The 27,581-nt window shown below is 26.4% G+C and overlaps 2 protein-coding genes across 6 annotated transcripts in view; one reads left to right on the top strand and one right to left on the bottom strand.

Annotated features, from left to right (window-relative positions):
* Positions 1-7,692, top strand: part of LOC129612390 (LIM/homeobox protein Lhx3) — an 84,566-nt gene extending 76,874 nt beyond the window's left edge. For 2 of the 4 annotated variants that reach the window (XM_055525951.1, XM_055525950.1), the window contains 6 exons: positions 4,570-4,744; positions 5,150-5,352; positions 5,433-5,625; positions 5,751-5,905; positions 6,045-6,236; positions 6,382-7,692. In XM_055525951.1, the coding sequence (XP_055381926.1) occupies positions 4,570-4,744; positions 5,150-5,352; positions 5,433-5,625; positions 5,751-5,905; positions 6,045-6,236; positions 6,382-6,680 (1,217 nt within the window). In that variant the 3' untranslated portion in view covers positions 6,681-7,692. Of the gene's footprint in view, positions 1-1,238; positions 2,459-4,569; positions 4,745-5,149; positions 5,353-5,432; positions 5,626-5,750; positions 5,906-6,044; positions 6,237-6,381 lie in introns of those variants that run through there. The other 2 variants (XM_055525953.1, XM_055525952.1) reach the window with 2 other exon arrangements.
* Positions 7,693-9,474: 1,782 nt separating this feature from the next.
* Positions 9,475-26,782, bottom strand: LOC129612418 (protein phosphatase PHLPP-like protein). Of its 2 annotated transcripts, none has more exons than XM_055526000.1 (5): positions 25,667-26,782; positions 17,303-17,604; positions 12,378-12,729; positions 12,156-12,309; positions 9,475-12,088 (listed from the first exon to the last, which is right to left on the bottom strand). In XM_055526000.1, the coding sequence occupies exons 1-5, from the start codon at positions 26,774-26,776 to the stop codon at positions 9,585-9,587; spliced, it is 4,422 nt and encodes a 1,473-aa protein (XP_055381975.1). In that variant the 5' UTR covers positions 26,777-26,782; the 3' UTR covers positions 9,475-9,584. The 2 variants fall into 2 exon arrangements, with proteins under 2 accessions (XP_055381975.1, XP_055381976.1); XM_055526001.1 differs by lacking the exon at positions 25,667-26,782 and adding an exon at positions 18,881-19,265.
* Between the last annotated feature and the right edge of the window lie 799 nt (positions 26,783-27,581).

Below are 27,581 nucleotides of genomic sequence, written 5' to 3'. Positions count from 1 at the left end.
TATTTTAGTTCTAACAAAAAAAAGATATCAATTAATAACACATTAAAAATTAAAAAATAAAAAATTAAATAAAAAATACTCGTAGAAAAGTATACGAAAAATTCTCATTGTCTAATCAAATCATATGAACAGTGAATTGCAATAATTTAGTATTTAAAAAAACAAATACAAAAATACTAAAATAATATTGTAACAAATCATTCTGCAATAAAATCAAAAATAAAGTCTAAACCAGTAAATTACCCTTGGGATTTAATATAAAAACAAAAATAAACGAAACAAAAGAATTATTGGTGTAGGTACTTAAAAATTACAGTTAAAGAAAAAAATTGTGTGCTTGTATTTAAAAAAAAATTTAACGCCTATTGTTATGCAATTTCGAAAGATAAAATATAAACAAAAATTGCATTCATTTAAAAATAAAAACAATAACAATGCATTATTGTATTCATTCTTCATTTAAAAAAGCAAAAATAAAATTTATAATTTGAAAAGGAAAATTTTATGATTTTAAACAAAAGAATTGTTGTACAATTGTGTCCTTCCTAACAAAAAACAGAAAAGAAATAGAATAAACGGAAGGTACTATCGTCATAAAATATTTATGATTATACAATATACATACAAAAAAAATAATAGAATAATATAATAAAAAAAGACATTACACAATCTTCTTCAAATACATAAATAATTGCGCACATACACAAATTGAATGGATAATGTAAAAGAAGACTATATAATGGTACCTTCTACCGTTTACACAAATTGTATATTGCATATTATAACTTAATGCACATAAATTGCACCAAACGAAATACAATAACAAATAAATGCAAGTCAATTTAATTCAACAGTTTCAATATTTTTTGTTTAATTCAACCCAAAAAAAAAGTAATAAAGAATAAAAATTAAAGGAACGAACCATTGTCCTTTTTTGTGATTCAAAAAATTTTTACTATTTTTTATTTTTTTTTTATTTACCATAATTTTCTTTTAAATGTATATTTTCTGTGTACATAATATAAAAGCATACTGTCATCAAACTGTCTGCCATAAGTTTACAATTAAACTTTTATAATAAAAAATTCTTTTTAAGTCTGTGATAACCGGTTGGTTTTCGACTTTATCTTTTAAAATCGTTAACAACAGTATATAAAGTACTTATGTATGTGCTTTCATTATTATTCATTATTTAAATTCTATACACGAGATAATGGACAAGCATTTAAGAACAAAAATAAAAAAAATTTATAAAAAAAAAATGTTTTAAAAATTTTTATGTAATCGTCGTACTTACGTGTGTAAGTATATGTACATATGTGTATATTATATAAAAAAAAGAACAAAAAATGAATATTTTATGATCTACCACACATTTAAATTGAAAAGCGACGGGAACATTTGGAAAATTATAAAAATAAGAAGCAAAAGTTATAAAATCCTTTTAGTTTTTTTTCCTTCTAAAATTTTCTTGTTGTGTACTCTTTCATTTTATTGTGATCGGTAAAAGTAAAATGTCTCAAGTCTAGTCAAATTGATTTTATGCAATAATAACTGTAAAATAAAAATAAAAGCAGAAATAAATAAAAGTAAGAGCCGTAAAAATAATAACGATTTTAAATTTAATATTATGAGTGCATGAATCTACGGAAACTTAAAAGAAATAAGAAATTTAAACGAAATAAAAAATAACTGCGATTGAAAATAAAAGAATTTTTTTCTTCAATATACTCGTAATAACGACGTCGGAAAAATCAACATACGCGAAAATATTATTATGTGAATGAACTTGAAAAAATTTATTTTATTCCCCGTAAAAATAACAATAAATTTTCATTAAACAAAATATCATCGAAGGAACGTACGAGTATATAAAAAGCATCGCGATCAAATTATTTTATATACCTACCTAAAATTTGCAGTTCATTTTAAACTCCCATATGTACGGATGTTTGCTCCAGTTATAAAATGAAATTTTATGAGAAAATTTTTATTATATAAGGAAAATGTAAAAGAATTTGTTATAAAACAAAATACTCAAGTAACTGTTATTTTTTCAATGAGATTTTAGAAAATTTTATGAAATAATTTGTAAATAAAACGATTTGATTTTGATTTCAATCTCTGTTTTACATTCACATGTACATACTATATGGACGTAAATTTTAAACATAACATTATTTTTAATAAAATATGCAGATAGAAAGAAATGGATGCTCGGCCAAAGTACCCAATATAATTTTCAATAATCTTTGAATATTGTATTCAAATCAAATAAAAAATAATTGCTATTTTATAATGGAACTTTTAAAACTAATGATGTATAAAAATGATTTTTTAAATAATAGTGAAAATAATAATAATAATAATAGTCTTTATAATAATAACAACATGAAATTAGAAGAAGATAATCGTGTGCCACCAATTCATCTTGATAATTTACCAGCTTTTTTAATTTGTAAGTATATTGGGACGTTGTTTTATTGAAAATCCATAGTTCTTCTCATATCCTGAGAATCTGGCTATTTGATTACAAAAAAAAAATTGAATTCAAATTATTGCAAAAGTAATAAAGCTAATAATGATAATCGGAATAAATACTTGGCATTTGTAGAATTATCCTAATATGTGGTTTATATGCAAAAAATATTACAAATGTTAAAAATTTAATTAACTTTTACCGACGGCATTAAATTCTGAAATAGCAAGTTAGACTTTAAATAAATTACTCAAACCGAGTAGTTACTAATTTAAGCCTATATACGTTAATAATAAAAATTAACTACAAATTATCAATTTTTTACTGTTTCAAAATTTTATTTTGCTTGCCTTGTTTTTTATGTACTTTTTATATATTTACTTAATATGTAATTTAATTTTATCTAATTTATGATTTTCCTTCAAAATTTTTTAAATGTTTTTTGTTTTATGGCATAATATAATGGTTTTAAAAGTTTTAAAATATCTTTATACATATATGATTTAAATCTTGTGTTGTTATACAAAGATTTATATATAAGTATATTTTAAAACAAAGAATTGAAGTGAATTGAACATCAAAACCCGATGAAGCTAACTTGAAAATTTTTTATTGCAAAAAACATGAGTGCCCAATAAGGCAAAGTTAAGAAAATCATGAAGACAGTATACTTTTTATGGTTCATTAGTTGTAATAATTATAATTTTTTTTTCTGAAAATTTTAACATTATATACTGTTCTAAATTTTCGAACGCTCTAATCAAAAATCGTTTCAAAATCTGATTTGAATTATATTGAACACGATTGTATATGCGAGATTTCGGTATGGTGAATACAAGTAACAAATTTCATTAATCAGTAGTACAAAAATTTGCCCTTCATGATTCCAAAATATCGGGGACCGCATATTCCTTAATTACACAAAATTTTTGAAAATTGGAATCCTTAGTTTGATTTTTATTTTTACCTTCGCGTACGAACTTCATACTTGAACTTTTATTTTCATACTTGTTTATATTCATACTTTAACTTTTTATTTAAAGGCTTATTTTAGGTTATAAAGGGTAAAGCAATCTTTCTAATTTATAAGCAAATACAAAAACCGTGTACAGATTCAAAATAATCTCACACTTTTGCCTTAACCAAAAAAATAGCTCTCTCAAAATTTCTTAAGAAACTTTTTACCTTTTGAAAAATACCACAAGATTACTATTGAGGAATGGAGACATGAGGTACATAAAATAATAATAATACTGAAATTTTTTCAAAATGGAAAATAATAATAGATTACATGCAATTCAATAATTAAAATTTTGCTTGATTCAATAATTAATTTTTTGATTTCGGGTGTACGATTTACTGACCAATCAATTCAAGTTAAAACTAAAATCGATCAATGAAACTAATTTAAATTAAAATTTATTTCATTGGAATTGGAGAATTAATGGTGCTTTACTTAAAGCAACTGTGAAATAAACTTTATTTTTGCAAATTTGAGAAAAAATTTTGAAAGTTTTATAACTTACTGAAAAATTCATAAACTTAAACTGAATATTTTCGATAACTTTATTAGAAACGTAAAAATGTTCGTTTAGAAATTTGGAAAAAAAACTTTAAAACTTTTCAATTTTGTTTTTATTTTATGTTGTCAACTTTAATTTAATTTTTTATTTTTAAACTCACTGACTTTTTTTTCAATATAAATTAATCAAAACCATTACTAAGGAAACTTCAAAAGAAATATCAAAAGAATTATTTTAACATCTTTTAAGCCCCCCAAACACAAATGAAAACCGAATGAAGAAAAATATTTATCAGTTTTTTTTTTCTTTGTAATTTTGGAATCATTAATCTTTTAAATTTTCCAGTACTTCGTCGTTCATTTACTTTCTTTTCGATATTAAATCATTTGTACTATATATACTCGTACTTACTTTATATAAAAACAAGAAAAATAAAATAAGAAAATAAATAACGTAAAATCATTATTTTATATAAGAACGGTCTAACTAAAATCTAATCATAATATTCTTTATTTCTATAACTTCTTGTACACCTTTATATAAGAATTTTCTAATTTTCTATTACAGCAACCATACCAAAATGCGGTGGATGCCATGAAATGATTTTGGATCGTTTTATATTAAAAGTTCTTGAAAGAACATGGCATGCCAAATGCCTTAAATGTAGTGAATGTCATGCTCAATTAAATGATAAATGCTTTGCACGTAATGGTCAACTCTATTGCAAGGACGATTTCTTTAAGTAAGTATAAACTTTAATGGCGTCCAATTAAAGATAATTATATATAAATATATATGTACATAACACTTATGTATTGAAAATACTATTTATGTATATTCATGAAAAAATACATACAAATATCATTGAAGTTTTGTAAGGATATTGTATTTTATGGAATAATTCTGGATTCTGGTTTTTAATGTTCATATACATTTGGAAAATTTTGAATATGTTATTCACTATGCGCAGATTATATTTTAAATACACATACACACAATTCAAATATTGTTCTACATAATTTAATATAAGAACGTTGAATACAATGCCTGAGAAAATAAATATAAGACTTTATACAATATAATCAATAGTTAAGATCACGTTTTGATAATAATGATTAATCTCATTTCACGTTTTCGGGTCATGCAGGCGATATGGCACTAAATGTTCAGCATGTGATTTAGGTATACCCCCAACTCAAGTCGTTAGAAGGGCCCAAGATAATGTGTATCATCTTCAATGCTTTGTATGTGTTATGTGTCAAAGGACACTAAATACTGGAGATGAATTTTATTTAATGGAAGATAGAAAATTAGTATGCAAGCCAGATTATGAACAAGCAAAAGCTAAAGGTATAGTATTTAAAACAATGAAATGATCATAGACGACTAATTATTATTATTTAATTTGGATATGAATTTTCATAAAATAGGACTGTATTTGGATGGTTCTTTGGATGGTGATCAACCAAATAAAAGGCCAAGAACAACGATCACAGCAAAACAACTCGAAACACTTAAGACTGCTTATAACAATAGCCCAAAACCAGCAAGACATGTAAGAGAACAATTATCACAGGATACTGGTTTGGATATGAGAGTAGTACAAGTATGGTTTCAAAATAGGTAAGTTTTTATAAAATTAGTCGCTAATAAATTATAAAACTATTAAAATCTAATACGTTTTTATTATTTATTTATTTATCTCTTAATTCAATAATTTCATAATGAATTTCCCCCTATTGATTTAGACGAGCTAAGGAGAAACGACTGAAAAAGGACGCTGGTCGTACCAGATGGAGTCAATATTTCCGTTCAATGAAAGGTGGCAGTTCACCATCACATCACGACAAATACCTTGATAAAGATGAATTAAAAATAGATTACGATAGTTTTAGTCATAATGGTAAGAAAAACGTTGCATGATTTTATGAAGTCTTAAATATTTAAGTAAATATAAAATTACTACTACGATAATTATTTGTTTTTTAAAACTTATTAAAAAATAATTTCTAATTTAATTATTAAATTTTTCATGTAAATAGATTTAAGTAATGATAGTTATAGTACAGTCAATTTGGGTTTAGAAGATGGAGCTTCACCGCATAGCGTACGTGGTTCATATATGCATGGTAGTAATAGTCCTCCTCCATATCCATCTAGTCATTCACCCCCACCTTTAGGTCAAGGACATTCATTTGGTTCATATCCTGATAATATAGTTTACACACCGTTAGGTGAATATAAAAACATTTTTATTATACTATTTTTAATATTATTTTCATTAGGATTAGTTAATTAGCATAAAAATTTAACAAAACAAATATTAATTTTACCAAATTTCATTACAAATTTTTATTTTTCTCCTTTTTGTTTTTTAAGGTCACTCAGTCAATTCTATGATGCATAGCTCAAATAATGCACATCATCATCATCTTGGAAGTGGTGTATCTGATTCAAATGATTCTAGCCCAGTACATGGTTATCCAGATTTTCCACCAAGTCCAGAGTCATGGCTAGGTGATTCGGGTAGTACAACAGCAACAACAGCAAACAATAATAATAACAATCATAACAATAGTAACAATACTAATAACAATAGTACGAATAATAATAACAATAACAATAGTAATAATAACAACCCAACTCAAAATAATACAACACCAAATGTGCATTACTGATATTCAAAATTGTTAGCATGACATGCAAAACACTATAAAGATGCTATAAATGCATCTTTAAATTTAATAACATCACCATTAACATCTTCAACAACAATAGACAAATCTTCAGCATTAAATGTTCAAAATAATTCATTTTTTAATCAAACAAATAATTTATTATTATTACAACAGGCACATAATTCATTTTTAAAATCCGTAATTGGAAAAAGTTAAAATATTATTTTTAAAAAAAAAAGGCATAACGTTAGGCGGATCATTAATCGAAATGACAATGAATAGAATTTTTTTTTGTACACATTGTTTTTCTTTCAATACCTGAAAGCTTCTTCAGTATATTTTTTTCTGAATTAGTAAAATTGGTTTTTTTTTTGTTCAAGAGGAGTCTTAATTATAAAAAAATAATTTTATAAGTACAAAATTGCTGCTATTACCAGAGAGAATTTACAAAAATGCACATACACTAATCGGAAATTTACATTATTCAATTAAAATTGTATTGCTCAGTCGGCCAAATTAACATAAGATATGCGGTTTGGTAGACATCCAAAGATTCTTCTTGATTTTCTATTATAGTTTCTTTTATTAAACGAATGACGAAAAATAAGACAAAATCTATCAATGAAAAGTGTACAAGAAGCAAACAAAAACTTACCTATATTATTCAAAACATGAGTAATTTAAAATAATTAGATTTTAATTTAGATACACATATGACAGTTCCGAAGCTACTATACAAATTATTCTAAATTCAAATTATAGTTTTATTAATTTTACAATTGACTTAAATACTGAATTTATTTTTAAATTCAAAAGATTTGCAAAATTTGCTGTCTACTTGTGCACTAACATACTTTGATAAATACAAATACATTGAACGAAGCTTTCAATCTGAAAAATCTAATTTTATTTGTAATCCATATTGTAAATCATCCATATTGTAAATATTTTCATGTTTGAAGTATTTGACTTTTATTTTTTCAATATGTAGAAGTGAATTTATTAGTATAGTATTATTATTCCAATTTTTATTGTAAAAAAAAGGAAAAACCAAAAAAACTTTTGAATAATTAACAATTATTATTAAATATATAATTATTAATTGACATTGTAAATATTGTAAAACAATTAGAATAATATATTGAGAATTATAAGGAAAATAATTATATAATTAAATAGAAAATTGAAAAGTAGAACAGGCAAGAAAAAGAAAACAATTATTAATACTAAAATTACCTACTAAATACATAAAGTATAATTATACTTAATATATATATTAATTAACTTTAATTAAATTAAATGAAAAATAAGTATTCGAATTCGATAAAATATAAATGTGTCCATATAATGAAAGAAAAAAATATTAAAAAAAAAAGTAAAAATATTTAAAAAAAAAATATTGCTATTTGTTTGCCTTTTCTTTTTCAAATTATAGTATAAGTACGTGGTTTTGCAAAAAGATGGCCTTTAGAATATTGTCGTTTTTATGTAGAACTGGCAATCTCAGCAAAAAAGAACTTCGTTTCTTCTTATTTATGCGTTCTAGTACATGATTATACTAAAATTTAGTTTATTTTAAGATTTCCGGGGAGCCTACAAAGCATAGCGAAATCGCGAGTTGCCACATGGTGAATTACTTCTTAAACCAAATAAAACCCACTAAATATCAAATTATTTACAAAATATATGTATTGTGCATAGAACCACATTCAAAGTTTTTCTAAATCCTTCTTTCAGGAGTTACTGGCCTGCTTTTCACAAAAATCACAAAGAAAAATGTTGTAAATAGACGAGACCTTTCCAAAAATATGATTACATTTGGCACGCAACATAACCACATTTTTAGACATCAAATTTTATTATAGCAGAATTCGGAATTTTTGTTATTATTAACCGGCATAATTTGTTTATAGGAACTAACTCGTAATTTTTTTAAAGAACTTTCCCAGATTTCATGGTTGATTAGATTAGATCCATACGGACAGACACACGCATATTCATTTTTTTTATGCTTATGCATATAATTTCATGAGAAAAGATCTAAAACTGGTGCTGGTAAAACTATAATTGCTGGTAAACTTGTTAGTTATATCATTTGTAATCCCTTTTTGTGAATGCCTCATTTTCATTGTATTCTTAACGCAGAAAATTTTTTCTGGGTTAATATGTACGTACATACAATATGTATAACTTTCATACAAGTTCTGAAAAAGATTACTAAATTAAGTTGAAAATACAGACTATAATTTAATTATTTTACAACTAAATATATGAGCTTAAAACAAATTTAAAAGCATACATTTTATATTTAAATATAAGAGCAGATTCAATAATTCAAACTACTATTTGCTCAATTTTATTTGCAAAAGTTCACGTATGTGCCCAATTAAAAGATTTTGGAATTTTCACCTTAATTTTTTTTTCTGAACTAAAGAATCTTTATATTTTTTATTTGATGAGTAACTTAAACCTTTATATTTTGTTTTTAGCACCCAGTATTCTCTGTATGTAAAATTTCTCTTATTGTTTAAGTACAACGAAATATAATATAAGCCAGTGGGTGTTTTCCAAGGAGTTTTAAGGAAATCGTAGAATTTAAGGTCTGATATCACTTTAATTTAAAACAGCTAAATAAGAGTTCCGTTATGAAATTTAACAAACTCATTTTGAGCCCATATTCTATTCATATATTGCATATATTGTGTTTGGTTGTTTAATATATATATAGACACTTTCCATTTATGTACGAAAATTTACTATTTAAAATAAGAAGAAGGAATATAACTCATAGTATAAAGATAGAACTTATATTTAAATCAAATTCAGAAAAGCATTATAATTTTCTTAAACGTTACGTATAATAAAATGAAAATTATTTTATTTTATAACGAAATAAAAATAATCTTATAATTCAGTTGTGGCAACACCCCAATATTGACGCATTCTATTTTCATGATCAAGATCTTCTTCAGAGTGCCTTTCATGCATTGCAGCAAAATCGTATTCTAAATTATAAGGCATCAGTCTTTGTAATGACCCAAAATATGCGGCATTTGCACCGGCACCAATTGGTGGTAAACGTCCAGATGTTAAACCTTTAGATGATTTAAAAAATGTTGGTGGTGGAGGTTGAAATGATCTCGCGCTGCCAAAATGTTTTGATAAAAATGAATTACTATTATACTGATATGGAACCGAACCAGTTATCAATTTTGGATCATTATATAAAAGTTGTGGAGAACTAGCTGAAAGAACTTTGTTACTACTTGCTTTAGACAAATTCGATTGACTACCATTATTTAAATTTATTATACTTGAACTTTTATCATAACTTCGATTTTTAGTTAAACCTTTTGATATTGTGTTCAATTCTTTATCAAATAATATATGTGTGTTTTGTTCTAACATATATTCCCAACATTTAAATTGTTCCTCAGATAAGGCTGAATCATTATCATCCATTTCATGTTCTTCTTCAATTCTGGCCCTCACAGCTCTTGCTATTCCATTTTTAATATTTCGATTTGGGTTATTTGTTTTATTTGTTTTTGTTGAAATTGTATCGAACTTTGATTTTGGCATATTTGAAATCAATTCACTTCCTGCTTGGTCGCTTTGACCACTAGGCGATGATCGATCACTTCTACCAGAAAATTGTCTAATAAACTGGACGCTTCCAGGTGAATGACAGCAACTATTGTTAGGTTCACAACAACAACCACATTTGCAAAAATTCGACATTATTCCTGTGGACTTTTTTCGAACAGTTTGCCTTAATTCTCGTATCAAAAAATCTACATCTGTTCCTAAATTATTAAATTTTACAAGAATTAAACTAAGATTTTCTTCAGCACCAAAACTTTGCGCGATATCTTGTATACGCTTTGCAGCTAATATTACATTTTCTTCACATTTAATTTCTTTAATAGCAATTTCAATTTCAACAATTTCCCACAGTTTTTTATTTGCTATTATTAGGTAATCATCTTGATCTCCGAGAGTCACTTCTGATATTTCAGGATCCGGGACTATAACCGGAAAACTAGCACTGCTCCCAATTTTTCTTTTTGAATTTCCTGGCGTTAATTTAACATAACCATTTTTTCGTATTAAGTACGCAGACGCTTCTCCTACACTAGCTATCCTTAACACAAATTTTCGTCCTTGAACAGCGCTACTTACGCAATCGTTATTTGTCTTATCTCTAGATATATGGCATAATGTAGCACATACGCCATATTTTTGTCCATGATGCTTTAGTTCCCGATGAGCTGAAAGCAATGTGTATTTCATATATTCTCCAGCAGTTTCCTTGACTGTTCTTTCTTCTAGAAGAAGTTTTGGAATACATTTAACCAGTAAACTTGGTACCGTATTATTTACTTCCCCATCAAACATTCCAAAAAGTCCTTCAATATTGCAAAAATTTGGTAACCTAAGCTGTGATATGTACAATTTTGATGAATTTCCCGCAGCTTCAGAAAACCCTACCTTCCAAGGTGGTTCATAATCCATATTTTCATTTAACGAATCGGGTGATGTCGGGAGACTTGAACGATTTTTGCCTGATACATCAATTAAACTCATTGGCCTTTGAGATCTACATACTTGCAACTGTTTAGGGTCAACTTGCAACTGAACGTTGCAAGATAAATCTAAAAACTGTAATTTCTTTGGTACTAAAGCTACTAAATTAATTTTGTCCAATTGATTATGAGCCAAATCAAGAACACGAAGCGTCGATGTTTTCGATAAAGCTGGAGTTGTTTGTAAACGATTTGAATGTACTCGCAAAACTTTTAAATGTGTTAGATATGATAAGAAATCTGGTAAATGTTGTAGATTATTACCAGATAAGACAAGTTCTTCTAATTCAGCCCAATTGCGAACACACTCATCGGGTAAAGTTGTAAGTTTATTATACGCGGCATGGAAAATTCTTAAATTTTTGAAACAAACCAACGTATCCCATATACGATCAGTTAAATCATTTTTCGTTGCATACAATCGTTCTAACTGAGCAGCCGTATTGTCGGTAATCGGAAACGAGCTTAATTTATTACTGGAAACATTTAAAAGAACTAAATTTTCGCACGCAAAAAAAAAGTTATCAGATAGTTCAAGAAGTTCATTACACTGAAGAAACAGTTCTTGTAGTTGAAGCTTTCGTCTTGGCATTGCTGGTATTGTTTGAAGATTATTATAACTTAATTGTAACGTATGCAAAGTATTTAATTCACTACAAAATAAATGATCAGGAAGCACTCTTAGTTGATTATTGTTTGCGAACAGTGTTCTTAATTGGTTACATCCATTCAACCATTGCGGTAATTCAACTAAACTGTTAAAACTCACATCAAGATGTCTCAATTTTGATGGAACTGGGACAATTGAGAGTTTTTTCAATTCTAAAAAAAAGAACAAAAAAAAATTTTTATTTTTTAAAACAACATTTCTATTATGAGAAATTCATACCATTATTTCCAGCAATCAATGAAGTTAAATGACTTCCATTTACAATTAACTCGGTTAATTTATTTCGACAACATTGTAAAGATTCCAATTGTCCAAGAGCACATAAATCTAAAATCTCAATTTCATTTTCACTAACATCAAGTTGTGTTAAATTCTACAATTTTTACACAAAAACTTAAACTTGTTTTTACTTACAATATGCAGTTAAAAAAAATAACTTACACCATAATTTCCTAAAATAATGTTGCCTCTTAAATGATTTGCTCTCAAACTAACTTTTGTTAACGGTGGACTTGATTGGGTTCTATTGTCTTGATGAAACTTTTGTTGCTGATTCTGTTGTTGTTGTTGATTGTTCAGATTTTGTTTACTGCTATTACTATCCGTCAATTTATTACAAGGTGGTTTAGGAGCATACATATCAACAAGGCCCATTGTTTTCATTCTAATCATAAATTGTGGTAACCTTCTTAATTGATTTTGCGATGCTTGTAACGATTTTAAATTACGCAAATATCTTAGATTATTTGGAAGTTCAGTAACTACATTTCGATCTATTCTAAGTTCTTGTAGACTGAAATTTAAATCATTACAATTAATTAAAAATCTTTCTAAGGTGTTAATTTTTTAAATGAAAACCTATGAGGGTTTCATTTTATTATTTTATTTGTTCTTTTTATTAATTATAAAACCAATATGTCAAATTATGTCAAATTTAAAAAAAAATTAATTTTAGCACGTAAATTTCATTTGTTCTTGTTTTTTACAACAACTTAAGGAATTTTTAAAAACTTTATTTATTAATTTATTAAAGTCTACATTTTTCCAACTTTTAATCGTATCAAATTTTCTGAAAAAGTTTATATTTTTTACTATTAAAATTTAATTCAATCATAATAAAATAATTTAAATTATATATTTGCATTATTAAATTGAATTTTTTGACAACTATCTAAACGTCATTTCTTTCGCATAACCTCAAATATTTTTGGAGTCGATGACCGATTTCATTTACAATTCAATTATAAAGAAGAGAAAAGTGTTCACTTAATTATCACAATAATTACTATAAGTTTCAATACATTTGCATTCAAAAAATTCTTCAAAAATGGTTATTCCCTCCTCAAAATTTGAATCGTAATTTCCAAAGAATTAAAATTATTGATTAATACTGCAAAATTTAAGTTCATTTTTTTCTTTTAAATTAAGAAATACTCGAACACAATTTGAACAGTACGAAAGCGATCTGTATGGTTAAACCGATATTTCAAAACTAGAAAATCACAACCGAACCAATAAATGGTTGGTGATTTACTTTTTCGTATACTTCTATACTATATAAAAGTGTTTATGGTATTGCTCATAAAGTCCGAATAAATTTTTTCTTTTTAAATTTTTTGTGTTTTTTTTTTTCCTTTTTTTTTTTGATTTTCTAAGTGGAAACATACACATCCGACAGTCAATTTTCCTTTTTTTTTCTTTGGTTTCGTTATCGCTATTTATTTTTTTTTTTTTTTCAAAATGTATTTACAATCTAGTAAACACTTTACAACATAGATGGAGTTACGATGGAAATAAATATTGAATATGCAATACTTTATAGAATAATGTAAGTTTGCATGTATGTAAGTACATGGGTATGTTTGTAGGATGGTAATGGTTGATAAAATTTAAAAAAATGTTAATTTTTTCTTTTAATAAAAATTTTAAAATCTTCTTTTTTTTTATTTTTCTCCTTCTATTTTTGTTTTATAAAAAGAGTTTTTGAAAGAATGTGTAGTGCATTAAAGCTTTAACCACCTGCCATAATTGTTAATGAGTTTGTAAGAAACTTTATTAAGTACAGGATGTTATAAATTATTTTTTACTTAAAAGTTAATTGATTTGAATGGGTTACAAAATTTTTAAAAATTTTAATGGGAATCACTAAATAACGAAACCAACCCATTTGAAATGAACAGTTACAAAAAAATGTTTTTTAAGTTAATTAAATTTATTATTATTTTATAAAAGGATATTTTCATTATTGCCTACAAGGAATATTTAAATTAATATCAATATCAATATTATTAATATATTTTTAATGAATCTTAATGTTTTGGACAATTAAATTGAAAGTTTTTTCTTTTTACAACATATTGAAACAACATATTTTACAACATATTTTAATCCGTGTATTATCTGGTTCTAAGTTTATGAGGAAATATTCCCGGAGATATTAATTTGAAAAATTGAGGAACTGAACCAATATTAGAAAAGTCCTTTCCTAAATATTTATCATGGAATGCTGGGCAGAAAAAACGATTTGTGCGAACTACATCTTGTTTCTGAACTCTCATGTCTGCGCAAATAGGAATCTCATTTATGTAGTCAATTCAATCTAATAATATGCCCAGAAGTGAAGATCTTTTACGAAATTGCACTCAGAACAGTATCGTACAAACAAGTAAATCCAAACCGTTTTTAAGATGAATACTTTATGCAATCTAAACAATTTATTCAAACATTAATTTTTCAATACTTGCATATACTAAAAGTAAAAATATTTATGTCATCAAATAAACACTCTGTACCTATATACACTAAATGAATATTGTATTACACGAATAACGCATTTAAAAGTAAATTTAGAAAATTATTTTTTATTCCCATTTTTTTACTAATAAACATGTTTTTTCATTCCTAAATATATATACAGCTATTATACTTAATATTCGAAAACAAAAATGAAAATATAAAAAGAACTCAAATGAAAAAAGATCTAGATTTAGACGGTATTACGAGTATGGCTTAAACTTCAAGCAATTTTTGTATAATGATCAAAGAAGCGTAAAATTTTCATATAAGTATATTTTTTTACATCATCATCACTACTTATTATAACAACAATCTTCACTATTCTACAACAGATATACTGATAAGTATGTACATATTTAGTATATAGTATATAGTATATACATAACTATTCAATAACACTATACATACTTAATGGAATGGAGATGGATAGTGTTGATTTGAAACACTTTTTAAAAAATAAATTGTATAGCTAAAATTAAATAAAACATCTGGTCAATACAACGGTATAATGTCAAACTATTTGCTAACTCTAAGGTACTTTCAATGTAACCACTTAAATTTTTTCGAAATTGATACATCGAACATCTGAAGCTCTTTTTCTAATACGAAATTTTTTTAAAATCTTAATTTTAGACATTTGCAAGTATAATTGTTTAATTTTTTTGCTAATAAAAAATTTTAAATATAAAATTTTAACATTATTTCAAAACAAATGGTAGTTCGAGAAGCAAACAATAATCTGTTTCTTAAGACACCACAAAAATACCAAAACCGGCTTATAGAAAATCACAAACTCTCTCAAACCGACCGCAAGTAGTATTCTCTAATTTAGAAAAAGTGCTGCACGTGATAATAAAAATGCTCCTTTCTAATTTTAAGGATTCTACTAGTTTTTTAGTTAACATGCTTCCAAAAATGTGAGTTTGGCTTTTATTAGAGGTCAACCTTTTACACCATCCGAATTTCTTAAAAAGTTCGGTATTTAGTTTGCGATAGCAAACAGAACTCAAATAATAAATTTCAAGAAATTACAAAAATTAGTTTTTCAGAAATAGACTAAAAAATCTAAATTCGGACACTAGTTTGGCTTCCGGACCTTGATGTTCCCAAAAAATTTATAAGTTCAATCTTGTAATTTATAAGTCAATGCCGTAAAAAAAGTGATCAATCTTTGATTAATTAACGTTTCCCTATCATAGAAATGTGCGTTTAATTTGAAACTCGGTATGCGAAATTTGGTGCCATTACATAACGCCTTATTATATGTAGAAATTTATCACAGTATGAATTTTTGACATATACTTAGAAAAAACAAAATATTAATTTTTAATCACCTTTTAAATTTTGTTAAATGTTAAAAACGAAAAATTACTTCTACGTGCTATTTATGAAACTTCAATTGGCAAAATGTAATAGTAAGTGTAACAGAATAAGATAAGCTAATTTTATATTTTATTTTGTTATAATTGGGGTGACTTGTTACTCAAGTTATTCTCATTAAAAAACGTAAAAATATTGCGTTGCTTTGTGCGGGTATAGTGTAATAGAAAACAAATAAACACTTTTAGTGTATTGAACTAAAACATTCACAAAATTGAAAAAATTATTGGTAAATTTAGATTTGTGTTAAGCGAATACAAAGCTTTAGAACGTATACTATGTATATGAATAGCTTATACGGCGTGAAAAAAAAATTATCTTGGAAATCGAATATCAGAATATCGTGCATATTTGAATTTTAATATATAGTCTAAATTGTGAAACTTTAGCATTTTTTATCTTGTCATGCATTCATGGCTTATGCATGGGTTTCGTATATGCTTATACCTTATATATATGTACGTATATAAGAACATAAAATTTTGTTTTTAATATTCGAAGTGAATAACTTCTTCTTTGAAAATATTACTGATTCACTAATATGCCTACCTGTGCGTAATAAAATGAACTATGGTATTGTTTTAAAATCTAAGAATTGCTAATAAAAAGTTAAGTTTCTCATTTTTTGTTTCTTTTTGTTTTTCTTTTAATTAATATATAATTAACGTACCGTAACACTTTGGATATGGTAACATTAAAATTGAATATAAGATTCACTTTTGGCATATTACACAAGACAAGGGGTATATATGTATATAGATATGTATGACTCTATATACCAACTGTTATTTAAAAGTACATTTGTATATACATATGTACAAATGTATACCTTATTCTTTATCAATATGTTTATGTATTTATAAATTTCAACTGCAAATTTCCATAGAAATTCATATTGCTATATTTTGTTTTGATTTTTGTTTTTCAATTTCAATATTTATGTAACATGAAAATTGCGTAATTCTTGAAACTATTAGATCATAACAATTGAATTGCATTCAACATAATATAGTAAATCAACAGCAATAATAATTATAACTTCATTAAAAAAAATCACTTCATAGTATTTTGTTATTTATGTAGGTAAAATGTCTGCCTATATAAATAGCATAAATCCGAAATAATCCACATAAATATATGTAACTAAATAAAATTATATATACATATATTAGAAGCGTACACATACTTACTTTATTAACTGTGATATTTCATCAGGTAGTTTATCAATTGAATTATCAGCTAAATCTAAAACTGTCAAACTAGTTATTGACAACAATGATAATGGAAATGATGAGAATCCATTTCCTGGCAAACGTAATATTTGTAATTGAGAAAATTGTGCTAAAGCTTGTAAACCAATCTCCTGTAATTTATTTTGTCCTGCAAGTAATTCTTCGACATCCTCAATTGATTGCAATACAACTTCTGGGATTGTTCTTAAACCAGAATTTCCAATATCAAGTCGTTTAGAATCATTTGTTTCTGATGTAGCCTACAAAAAAGAAACATTAAACTGAAATGTCATATGCATACGTATTTGCGTATATTTATTCAAAGCTAATAAATGTTTACAATTAAAATTACCTTATATAATAAAGTAATTTTTTTATATTATAAAGTAATTTGATAATAGACCAAATTAAAATCATGAAATGAATTTTCATAGTGACACTAAAATACCATACATATATGTACGTTTCCGTACAAAATGACGTAAATGTCAAACTATACACAGTAAACGTCAAGATAAAACATAATACAAAGTAAGGCCAAAGTTAGGTAAGGACCTTTGTAAGGCACGCACACCAAGCAACTTATTTAAAAATAGTTTTTTTCACCAAAAATAAAGATTTTCACAAAGAAGTCGAAGAAACCGTTAAAACGAATATGAAATTCATATTTTTTGACTTTTTTGTACGAAAAAAATTTTGGCCAATGTACATACATATATATAAATTTAGGCGTTTTTACTTAAAGTCTTTTTTTTTTAAATTGAAATTGTTAGCTTGAATCTATAACGACATCAAATATTTTACAGAACAGAAGCGCAGAAAAAAAATGTTCATAAAATTTTTAATAAAATCAAAAAAACTAAAAGAATTTGTTTTAATAACTTATTTATCATTTTTAAGTAAAAAGCAAAAAATCCTCAAGGTCATTCCCATTTTATTCAAAATAAGAAATTTAAGATATTGCCTACAAAAAATCAAAATTTGGTAGATCCTCGAATCAAAGAGGTGAAAGCGAAATTTAATTTAATAATTTACAAGAATTTTGGTAGAGTTTGAAAGATGTGTTTAAAATCTGTTTACTATATTGTGTAAGAGCTTTGTGTTGTTTACCATATTTTCAATCAAAACCAAAGCAAAAAGTAGACCGGATGTCACAAGTGTAGAGTAGTTCCATCCAATACTGAACCCAGATTTATAAGTAATGAGTAGCAGCAAAATATTTCCTCACTCCTTAGAAACTTTTATATTTCCTCAGATGTCTTACTTAGAAGAGCTAAGTGGTTTAAAATTTAATATGAAATTTAGAAATTTTCTTTTTAAAGGGAGGCGAACAGGAAAAGTGAGCGTTTAAGTTTATATTTCAGAGAGAAAAACAAGAAAAAAGGCTGAGAAATAATGATCTGACTATAAATATGTACATTCAAACATATTCATTCAATACAAAGTGAAAAAAAAAATTAGTTTTTAAATTTAAATCACAATTTAATTGGCAATTATTACAAAATTTTTTAGTACTCTACAAAAAAGTACTCTTACATTTTTATTATAATCTGATCGACTATTACAAACATTTTTATAATTGCTTGTATTCCATTCATAATTTTCATCACTTGAATCCTCTTCCAAAGAATCGGCATCAAATGTATCCGAAAATGAAAACGTAACTTTTGTTTTATGACCTACTATCGATGATTTTCCAGAATTATTTAAACTACTTTTGTTATAATTTCTACTACGATTATTCATATTTCGTTTACAATCATTTTTACTGTGATTATTATTATTTTTATTACTATTATTATTACTGTTATGATTACTATTCAACTGGTGTGAATAATTCCAACCATTGGTATGATTCACTGAAACCATTTTCACTTTTTAAAATTTTGATAGAAAACGTTTTCACCAAATTTAATGAAAATATTTTTCAGTTTAAAAAAAATTGTGAAAAACTTCACATTTTTTTGAAGTTCCTTTATAAATTTTTAAAATTAATTCACTTTAGTTAAATTCGTAGTATGCCTTGCATTAGTGATAATTTTCAAAATATAAAATTTGTATTTGCATTTCTTTACTTCACTAGAATGCAATAACCGATGAAGCAAAGCAATAAAAATTATAAATTAGTACCTAACACATTTTTTTTAGAAAATTTAGCCTTAATATTAAAATAAAATTTAAAATAATTTACTAAAAATCCATGTTTGTTGATCAAGAGAATGTCGCAAACTGAGCATAATCTATGCGTAATCATAAATCACAACTTGAAAAATCTTTAAACACTCAAACTTATCATCGTTATTATTTCTCATTTTGTTTTCTTTTTACATAATATAAAGATATTATGTACATTTTTATATATACACCTATGTAAGAGCAAATATGACTACCTACATACATATGTACGTTATGCTTTCCATATCACAAAAATCTCAAAGGCACGCGCGAATATATGGGCAAATGTGACATTTATTAAGAAAATCATCGTAAACAAAAACGTATGTTATTTTAACGGTTTTGTTTTTCTCTTAAACGATTTTTACTATTATAACACAAACAAATTCATTTTTTCTTGTTTGTTTATTTGCTTTTTTAATTTTTTTATTTCTGTTTGATTCCAGAGTCGGATTATTGAAGTGGTTTGTTTGAGCGTCAAAATATCTATTTAAATATTTTTACACCTGCAAAATTTACATTAGTTTTGAGTGAGATGAAATTATAATTCAAGGGCAAAGATTTACTCGTATATTTTAATGTATTTTAAATTCAGGGGCTTATAAATAAACTAGTTGCTTCGCTGTTTAGCAATTATACGCTTTGATAAACATAATTGTATAATTTTCTGTTACAAACTTAAAGGAGACATAAATTATAAAAAAACAGTATGCACATATTTATAAACACATATTCTTGAATGTACATATACACCCGTACATTTGGATACAAAGATTTGTGTGACTAATCTAAAATAGTAGTTTATAATGCAGATGAAATTCATAGAAACATATAGATTTATACTTGAAAAGTAAGTCGTTATAAAAATCGAAACGCATGAAATAAAATTATACATAGCTATTTCAACAAAGATGGAAGACATAAGTTGAAAAACAAAAACAATTAATAAATGTTTCTATTTAAAAACGAGAAAAAAATAGAGTTGATTTTGTCAACTCTGTGCGAATAAATATGCGATAGCTGACTATGAAACAGACTATGACTTTAAGTTGCCGTATTACCATATTAATTTATGCAAAATTTCAGTATTATGTGTTTTCCAAAATACTATTTGTGCCAAAACTACTATTGAAGTTGTATAGCAGCTACCAGAAATTTTAACAAATTTTATCAAGCACATCGGCCCAAATATTATATTCGTTTGTCTGAAATCTCAATACCATAGCTTTTATAGTTTCTGAGATATAGCCAAATAACTTTTGAAGTTGTATGACAGGTACCTGAAGGAGCCGAGCAATTTCAACGACTTTTATCAAGCACATCGGCCCTACTAATATATTCACTTGTGTGAAATTTCAATACCATAGCTTTTATAGTTTCTGAGATATAGCCAAATAACTTTTGAAGTTGTATGGCAGGTACCAGAAGGAGCCAAGCAATTTCAACGATTTTTATCAAGCACATCGGCCCTACTTATATATTTTTTGTGTGAAATTTCAATACCACAGCTTTTACAGTTTCTGAGATATAGCCAAATAAATTTTGAAGTTGTATGGCAGCTACCCGAACCAGTACTCCGATCATGTCCAATTTAAATAGGGTTCTGGCACTTACTACAATAAATCATTTGTGAAAATTTGGTGAAGTTAGCTCAATTAGTTTTTGAGTTATCGCTGGTACGGACGGACAGACAAAGCTAAATCAACTCAGAATTCGCCGCTGATCAAAAACATACACTTGAGTCTATATCTAACACCGTTATTTCTTAGCGTTATTCCCTTCGAACATACTTTCGTACGGGTATAAATATGAAAATGAATACAAAGCACAAATTCTTATGTAAAAAATGGTAAAAATATAGGGTTCTACACAGAAAGAAAAAATCACTTTAGCATATAAACGAAAAATTTTTTTTCAAAGCAAGCGAAGCTATTTTTAAATGAAATTCTTCAACATTTTTCTCTATTGATAACTTTGAAACGGGCTCACTTGCATTCCAAAAATTATTTGTTGTAAGGTACAAAGCATCTTTGTTTTCCATGAATCCCCTTAATAAAATCTTCTTGTTTTGAAGTGATTGGAAATCGATACTTTTTGGTTGAACATAATCAGCTAAGTAAAAATTTCGTCAATTAAATTTTGCATAGTCCATTAATACCTATAAATTTTTAACTCCATAAACTTTCAAATAGTTGAGCTTATATTTTTATACCCTGCACTTCGTGAAGGGTATATTAACTTTGGTATGGAGTTTGTAACTACTTGAAGGAGTCATCTGCGGTATGGACATATATATATATTCTTGCTCAGCGTAAAATTCTGCGTCGATTTAGACATGTCCGTCCGTCCGTCCGTCCGTCCGATCGCACGATAACTCAAAAACGAATAATGCAATCGACACCGAACTTTCACAAGTTGCTTCTTTTGTGCCAAGGACGAACCCTATTGTTATTGGACCAATTCGGACAACGGGTTCGGGTAGCTGCCATACAACTCAAAGAGTTTATTTTAAATATTTCAAAAACTAATAAAGGTACAAATATAAAATTTTGTATACATGTGTCCAATTATATTCTACATATGCTCTAAAAATTTTAATGGAATAGCTGCACCGGTTCGGGTGGCTGCCATACAACTCTAAAAGCAAATTTTTTATATTCGGCAAAATAATAAAGTCAGATTCATGAAACTTGGCAGTCATGTGTCCAATTATAGGTCAGATATATTTCTGAAGTTTTAGTAGAATTGCTTGACAGGTTCGAGTGGCTCCCATACAAGCCCAAAAGCTTATTTTAAATATTTGGAAAAATAATAAAGTCAGATTCATGAAACTTGGCAGTTGTGTGTCCAGTTATAGGTCAGACATATCCGTGAAGTTTCTATAGAATGATTTCACAGGTTTGAGTAATTGCCATACAACAACGAAAGGTGCAGGGTATAATTCAATCGGTTTATACCGACTGAAACGTTTTTACTTGTTCCTAATATAAAAGATTCAATTTCAGTCAATAACTTCCAAGCTTGTTTGATAAAAGACTTTTTTTTTATAAAAATTGGCATGATTGCATCAAAAAACGATAAATTTCTTTCTGTGTAATCTGCACAGATTATAAGACCCTACAGTTGAGAAAATACATATATACACACATGGGTAAAATTATTTTAGATAAAAAATCATTGTAATCTGGGATGGTTGCAAATATTTAGTTTTAAAGGAGATAAGTATTTATTGGAGGACATATTTGTAAGTTGTATTTGTAAGTTGTGTATTCGTAACTTACAATTTTGTATAATTTCACTAATTATTCAAACTATAGGATGAATATAACAAATTGAACCGAATGTTTATAATACTGAACATTATTTTAACTGGTCACGAAGAAATACTGCCTAAAATATATGTAATTAAATTTCGACAAATGGTAAACTAATGTTTTAATGAAAAATTGATCATTATTTTTAAAAACTAATCTTCTTCTTAAAATATTCTCATTAATGTACCAAAATTATATTGAATATAGAATAATTAATTATTACATATTTTCAGGATGACAACAAAAGTCAAAAGAAAGTGTAAAAACAATGGTTGAATCAAACGGTTATTTTGAAGACAAATTATTTAGGTTAAGTCAAGTTAACAAATCGACTTTCGAAATCCAAATTTCGAAGAATTGAAGAAAATATTGAACCGATTTACTTGAAATTTCATATACAAGCTTCGCTCGACCGTCCGCGAAAACTCCTAACTTTTGGAAGAAATCAGGCATCAGGAACTGGACTTTTACTACGGACCAAATATACACTTTTGCGTATATAAAGAGAAATAATCAACCGATTTCATTGAAATTTAATATTTAAATTCTTCGTATTAAAACAATGAACATATAAACTGATCGAAAACTGATCTGCGGGCCGATTTTACATTTTTCACCATATCTACGGAACGAATTGATGGAATTTCTTGAAATTTGATTTTTGAGTTCTGGTTATTACCGAAATTAATTGGCGAGCATTTCAGGGAATTCGGGTAGCACAAAGCGAAACTCTTCTAAGAGCCAAATTTAAATTTTTCTAGATATGTTGACTATAAGCTTACTTAATTAACTTACTTAATATCTTAAAAATTAGAAAGAAAGAAGTATTTAACAAACATTTTTATAATATTCTGCAACACTTTTACTAATCTAGACAATACACATTGCGGCCGGTTATGTGCTGACCACATCAGATTTTATTTTTATGCTAGGGCATTTAAAATTTGAAAAATGGCAAAGTTTCAGAAAATTTGACAAAAATAAGCACATTTTTATAATTACAACTAATAAATATTTTGATGAATTTGACTTGGAAGCACATTTTTTTAACATTGTTGAAGAGGTACTAAAAATGGAATCAAAATTATACTTTGTGCCACAACATTATTGACTGCATTTAAAAAAATTAAGTTATTTTAAGATAAATTATTTTTTGAAAGCAACAATTCATAATATTTCATAAAAAAGCTTAGATCTATTTACTAGATTGTAAAATTTTTATTCAATATTTCAGAAAATTTCTTATACTTTTGATATTTAATAATTTTAAAGCACAAACTGAATCACATCCCTATGTTCATATATTAAAAATCCAAAGCACGGAAGTTATGAATTTAGAAATATGCTAACAACCGTTTGAAGATTTAATTTATTTTCTAAATGTGTGTGTAAGCCTCAATAATATTAAAAGTAAAAATATTATCACAACACTGACTACATTTTAAAAACCCTTATAGTGTATTCATAAAAAAGATTGTGTTGAATTTATTTTTATAATTTCCATTTCTATTATGAATTATCAATAATAATATATAATTTTGCTAATAAACCGTCCATTAACTTTGATGAGTATTCACATACATTCAGAATTTTACCGAATTCAAGCCTTCTAGCTGTAATTTAGTATAGTGTATAAGATCAGCCAAAAAAAAAATTGATTGTAACTAATTAGTTCTAAAATGTAAGAGTTAAAATAATTTTTCTTAATTATATTTAATTAAATTTTGTATCAATTGAAGTAACATTTTTGCAAGCATTGAATTTATTTGCCTGAATATCCTTGAAAAGCGATTATAGCTATGAATTTCAAAACAAAGTATTGAAAACTTTGCAGCCTTTTTTAAGTATATTTGAGTTAATCAGTTTGGTAGCTCTGCCGAAATTATTTGCTGAAGCAACAAAATGAAAAACGAATGTCGATATTGTGTATTGGAAGGTTTCTTGATAATTTAATGATCTGCTATAAGATATTGAAATTTGTATGTATTAAATTCACTTAGATAACAAATGTTAAGCAATCTCCATCAAACAAATTATATCAAAAACACCATATTTGACTTACTTAAAAATTTGAAAATTTTTTTAAGGTTTCAATTTGTTTTAATTTTTGTATTGTAGACTGGACATGAATAGGACATTAATTTATTAAAATAAGAATTCACTACGTTCACAAGTCTATTTTTCCTTAACAATTCAAAAATGGATGTGCACATAATTTTTTGTCATGCCCTACCGGTTCTTTGCACAATTCCCTAAGAATTTAGCTTAATTTTAAAAGTTTCTGTTTTACAAGACCATATAGATAAAAAGATATTCAACTTAGTTATTCAAACACAGCAATAAATTCAATTATAATTCAAACATTAATTTGAAGACTCAACTACTTCTTCATTTTATTGTAAACCGCAAACCGTTTAAGCTCTATTTGTTTTTTTCGTGTAATTTTTATTCACGGTGCACACAAAAAACTAAAAAAAACTCAAGGTTAAAAGTTAATTTTAATATTAAATGTACTTGCATCCATATGTTTTAAAATTAATTTTTTCAGGTTTTGTTTTCATGAATTACTCAATTTAATTTTTAATCCAATTACATGATGCATAAAATTTATTAAAGCTTAACTTATTGTTTGAAGCATGTAACAATGATCTTCTAAGTATTAATTTTCAAGTACAAAATTTAAAAATATAAAACAAATACTTATTTACTTAAGTTATTTATGTAATAGAATCAATTTACAATATTGGTCCTAAAAACCCATTTTCAAAATGCACGATTTTTTGAAATAATCTGAGTAGCATATAATTGAGAAAAAACAGTAAATCTAAATTACCTCAAGTAACCATCCGCTCCATAGATCACGTTCCCATGATTCCTCAAATCCTAAAAATAGTACCTTTTCACGCTCTGAATTTGAGTTAATACTACTGTTACTTATATTGAGAGCACTTGAAATTGAAGAGAGTTTATTATTATAATTGTTACTACTAATATTAACGTTATTTTTATTATTACTGTAATTTTTATTTAAATTTTCTGTTGCGTTACTACTACTACTACTAATACTATTTTGTAAAACGTTTAAGGTTTTTAAGCTTAATTTATGATTATCCTTCATATAAAAATTTGTATTATCAAAACATTTAATTTTTGGTATTATTTTTAATATTAAACGTTCATAATATGGTGATTGCTCAAAGACATCAGCACCTGCCAAATCAAATATTTCTGCATTCATATGATTTGGTTGATTTGGCCACAAAAATAATAAATTTCCAATGATTGCTATACAACGTTTTTTCCATTGTGGAAATACAAATCCTTTAAGTATATCAACAATACCAGATTTTAAAACACCACGGCATACATTAATTTCACTTGGTCCAATAAAAAATCTTAATAAATGTTTTATATCAGGATCAATACTTAAACGATAACGCCGGTTAGAGTCTGTATATCCAATTTTTTTAAAAAATTCCTCTTGAATTTCATATGGTTTATCAGTTTCTAGAAGACGTTGTGAAACTGAACCACCAATTTGCATCCATAAACAAAACTCAACTGGTATATTTAATTCTCTTGCTATCTCTTTTGCGGTTGTCGTTTTTAAATCACAATATATAATACGACTAGGTTCCATTGATGTTAATTCATTCCGATCTGGGCCACAATGAACACGTATCCAACCGTTTAGTTCATTTGCTGTAGGATCAGGTGTTACATTTTCTTCATTATGATTATTTTTTATTTTATATAAAACATCAGAGTTGGCTGTATTGATAGAATCCAGATGAAAATTGCGATTTGAATCTTCCTCATTTCTCTCTAGTATTGGTTTACATTGTTGTTGTCTTCTTGGACTATTACCAACTTTTCTAATATTACCATAATATCGTGTACGATTTGAAAAATCCTGACAGGCTACACCAGCTATAACGCCCATTTTTTAATTCAAATCATACAATTAAACACATCTAACAATCTCTGACTTTTTGTTTAATTCTTAAAAAAATATTTTTTCATAATTCGTGTGAATGAATAAAACACGCGCATTCAATGAAATCGAAAACAGAACTAAAAGCATTTATTTTAAGTCAACATCAACGATGCGCATCACCTGAACTTCTACTATCTATGAAACCCCATGAAAGAAATATACGTTGGTGTGTATACTTCATGCATTTATTTTTTCTGTAATGTTTTGATGTTTTTTATTAATCGTATGTATAGTAATGCTGTACTGACCACCACTTCTTCGCAATACCCTTACAATAATAGTATGTAATGTTGAAATGAAAAGCAAAAAGCAAAAAAATACATAATAATTAATAAAAATATGAGAAGCAAAGCAATTCTGGCTCAGTTTTAAAGCAGTTTTACTTTTAGGGGATCATGAAAAACGAAAATACAATTGTATGGGTATTTTGGAATTAAAATGTGTATTCGTCGTTAAAGATATGCTACGGTTCATATGTAGTTACAATATTATAGTTTTTGAAATTTGAGTATTATATTTAATTGAAGTAAACTTCAGGTACCATGAATTCATGAATCATCACCACATATTTTAACATTAGGTTAACGTGGTTGGAGTTGTAGTTAAAGGTGGAAAATTTCAAATGATGTACGTTAATATACGTTAAGTGACATTGAAAATTTTATCAACCTTTATTAAGTGGGGTAAGACGAATACTTGAAGTATAATATTATCTGCATATTTAAATTTGGATTATATAAAGGGTTATTCT

The sequence above is a fragment of the Condylostylus longicornis genome, unplaced genomic scaffold, assembly GCF_029603195.1.
Source record: "Condylostylus longicornis isolate FDR11 unplaced genomic scaffold, ASM2960319v2 ptg000072l, whole genome shotgun sequence".
In the NCBI taxonomy this organism is placed as follows: domain Eukaryota; kingdom Metazoa; phylum Arthropoda; class Insecta; order Diptera; family Dolichopodidae; genus Condylostylus; species Condylostylus longicornis.
This window is presented reverse-complemented; position numbering and strand designations above follow the sequence as displayed.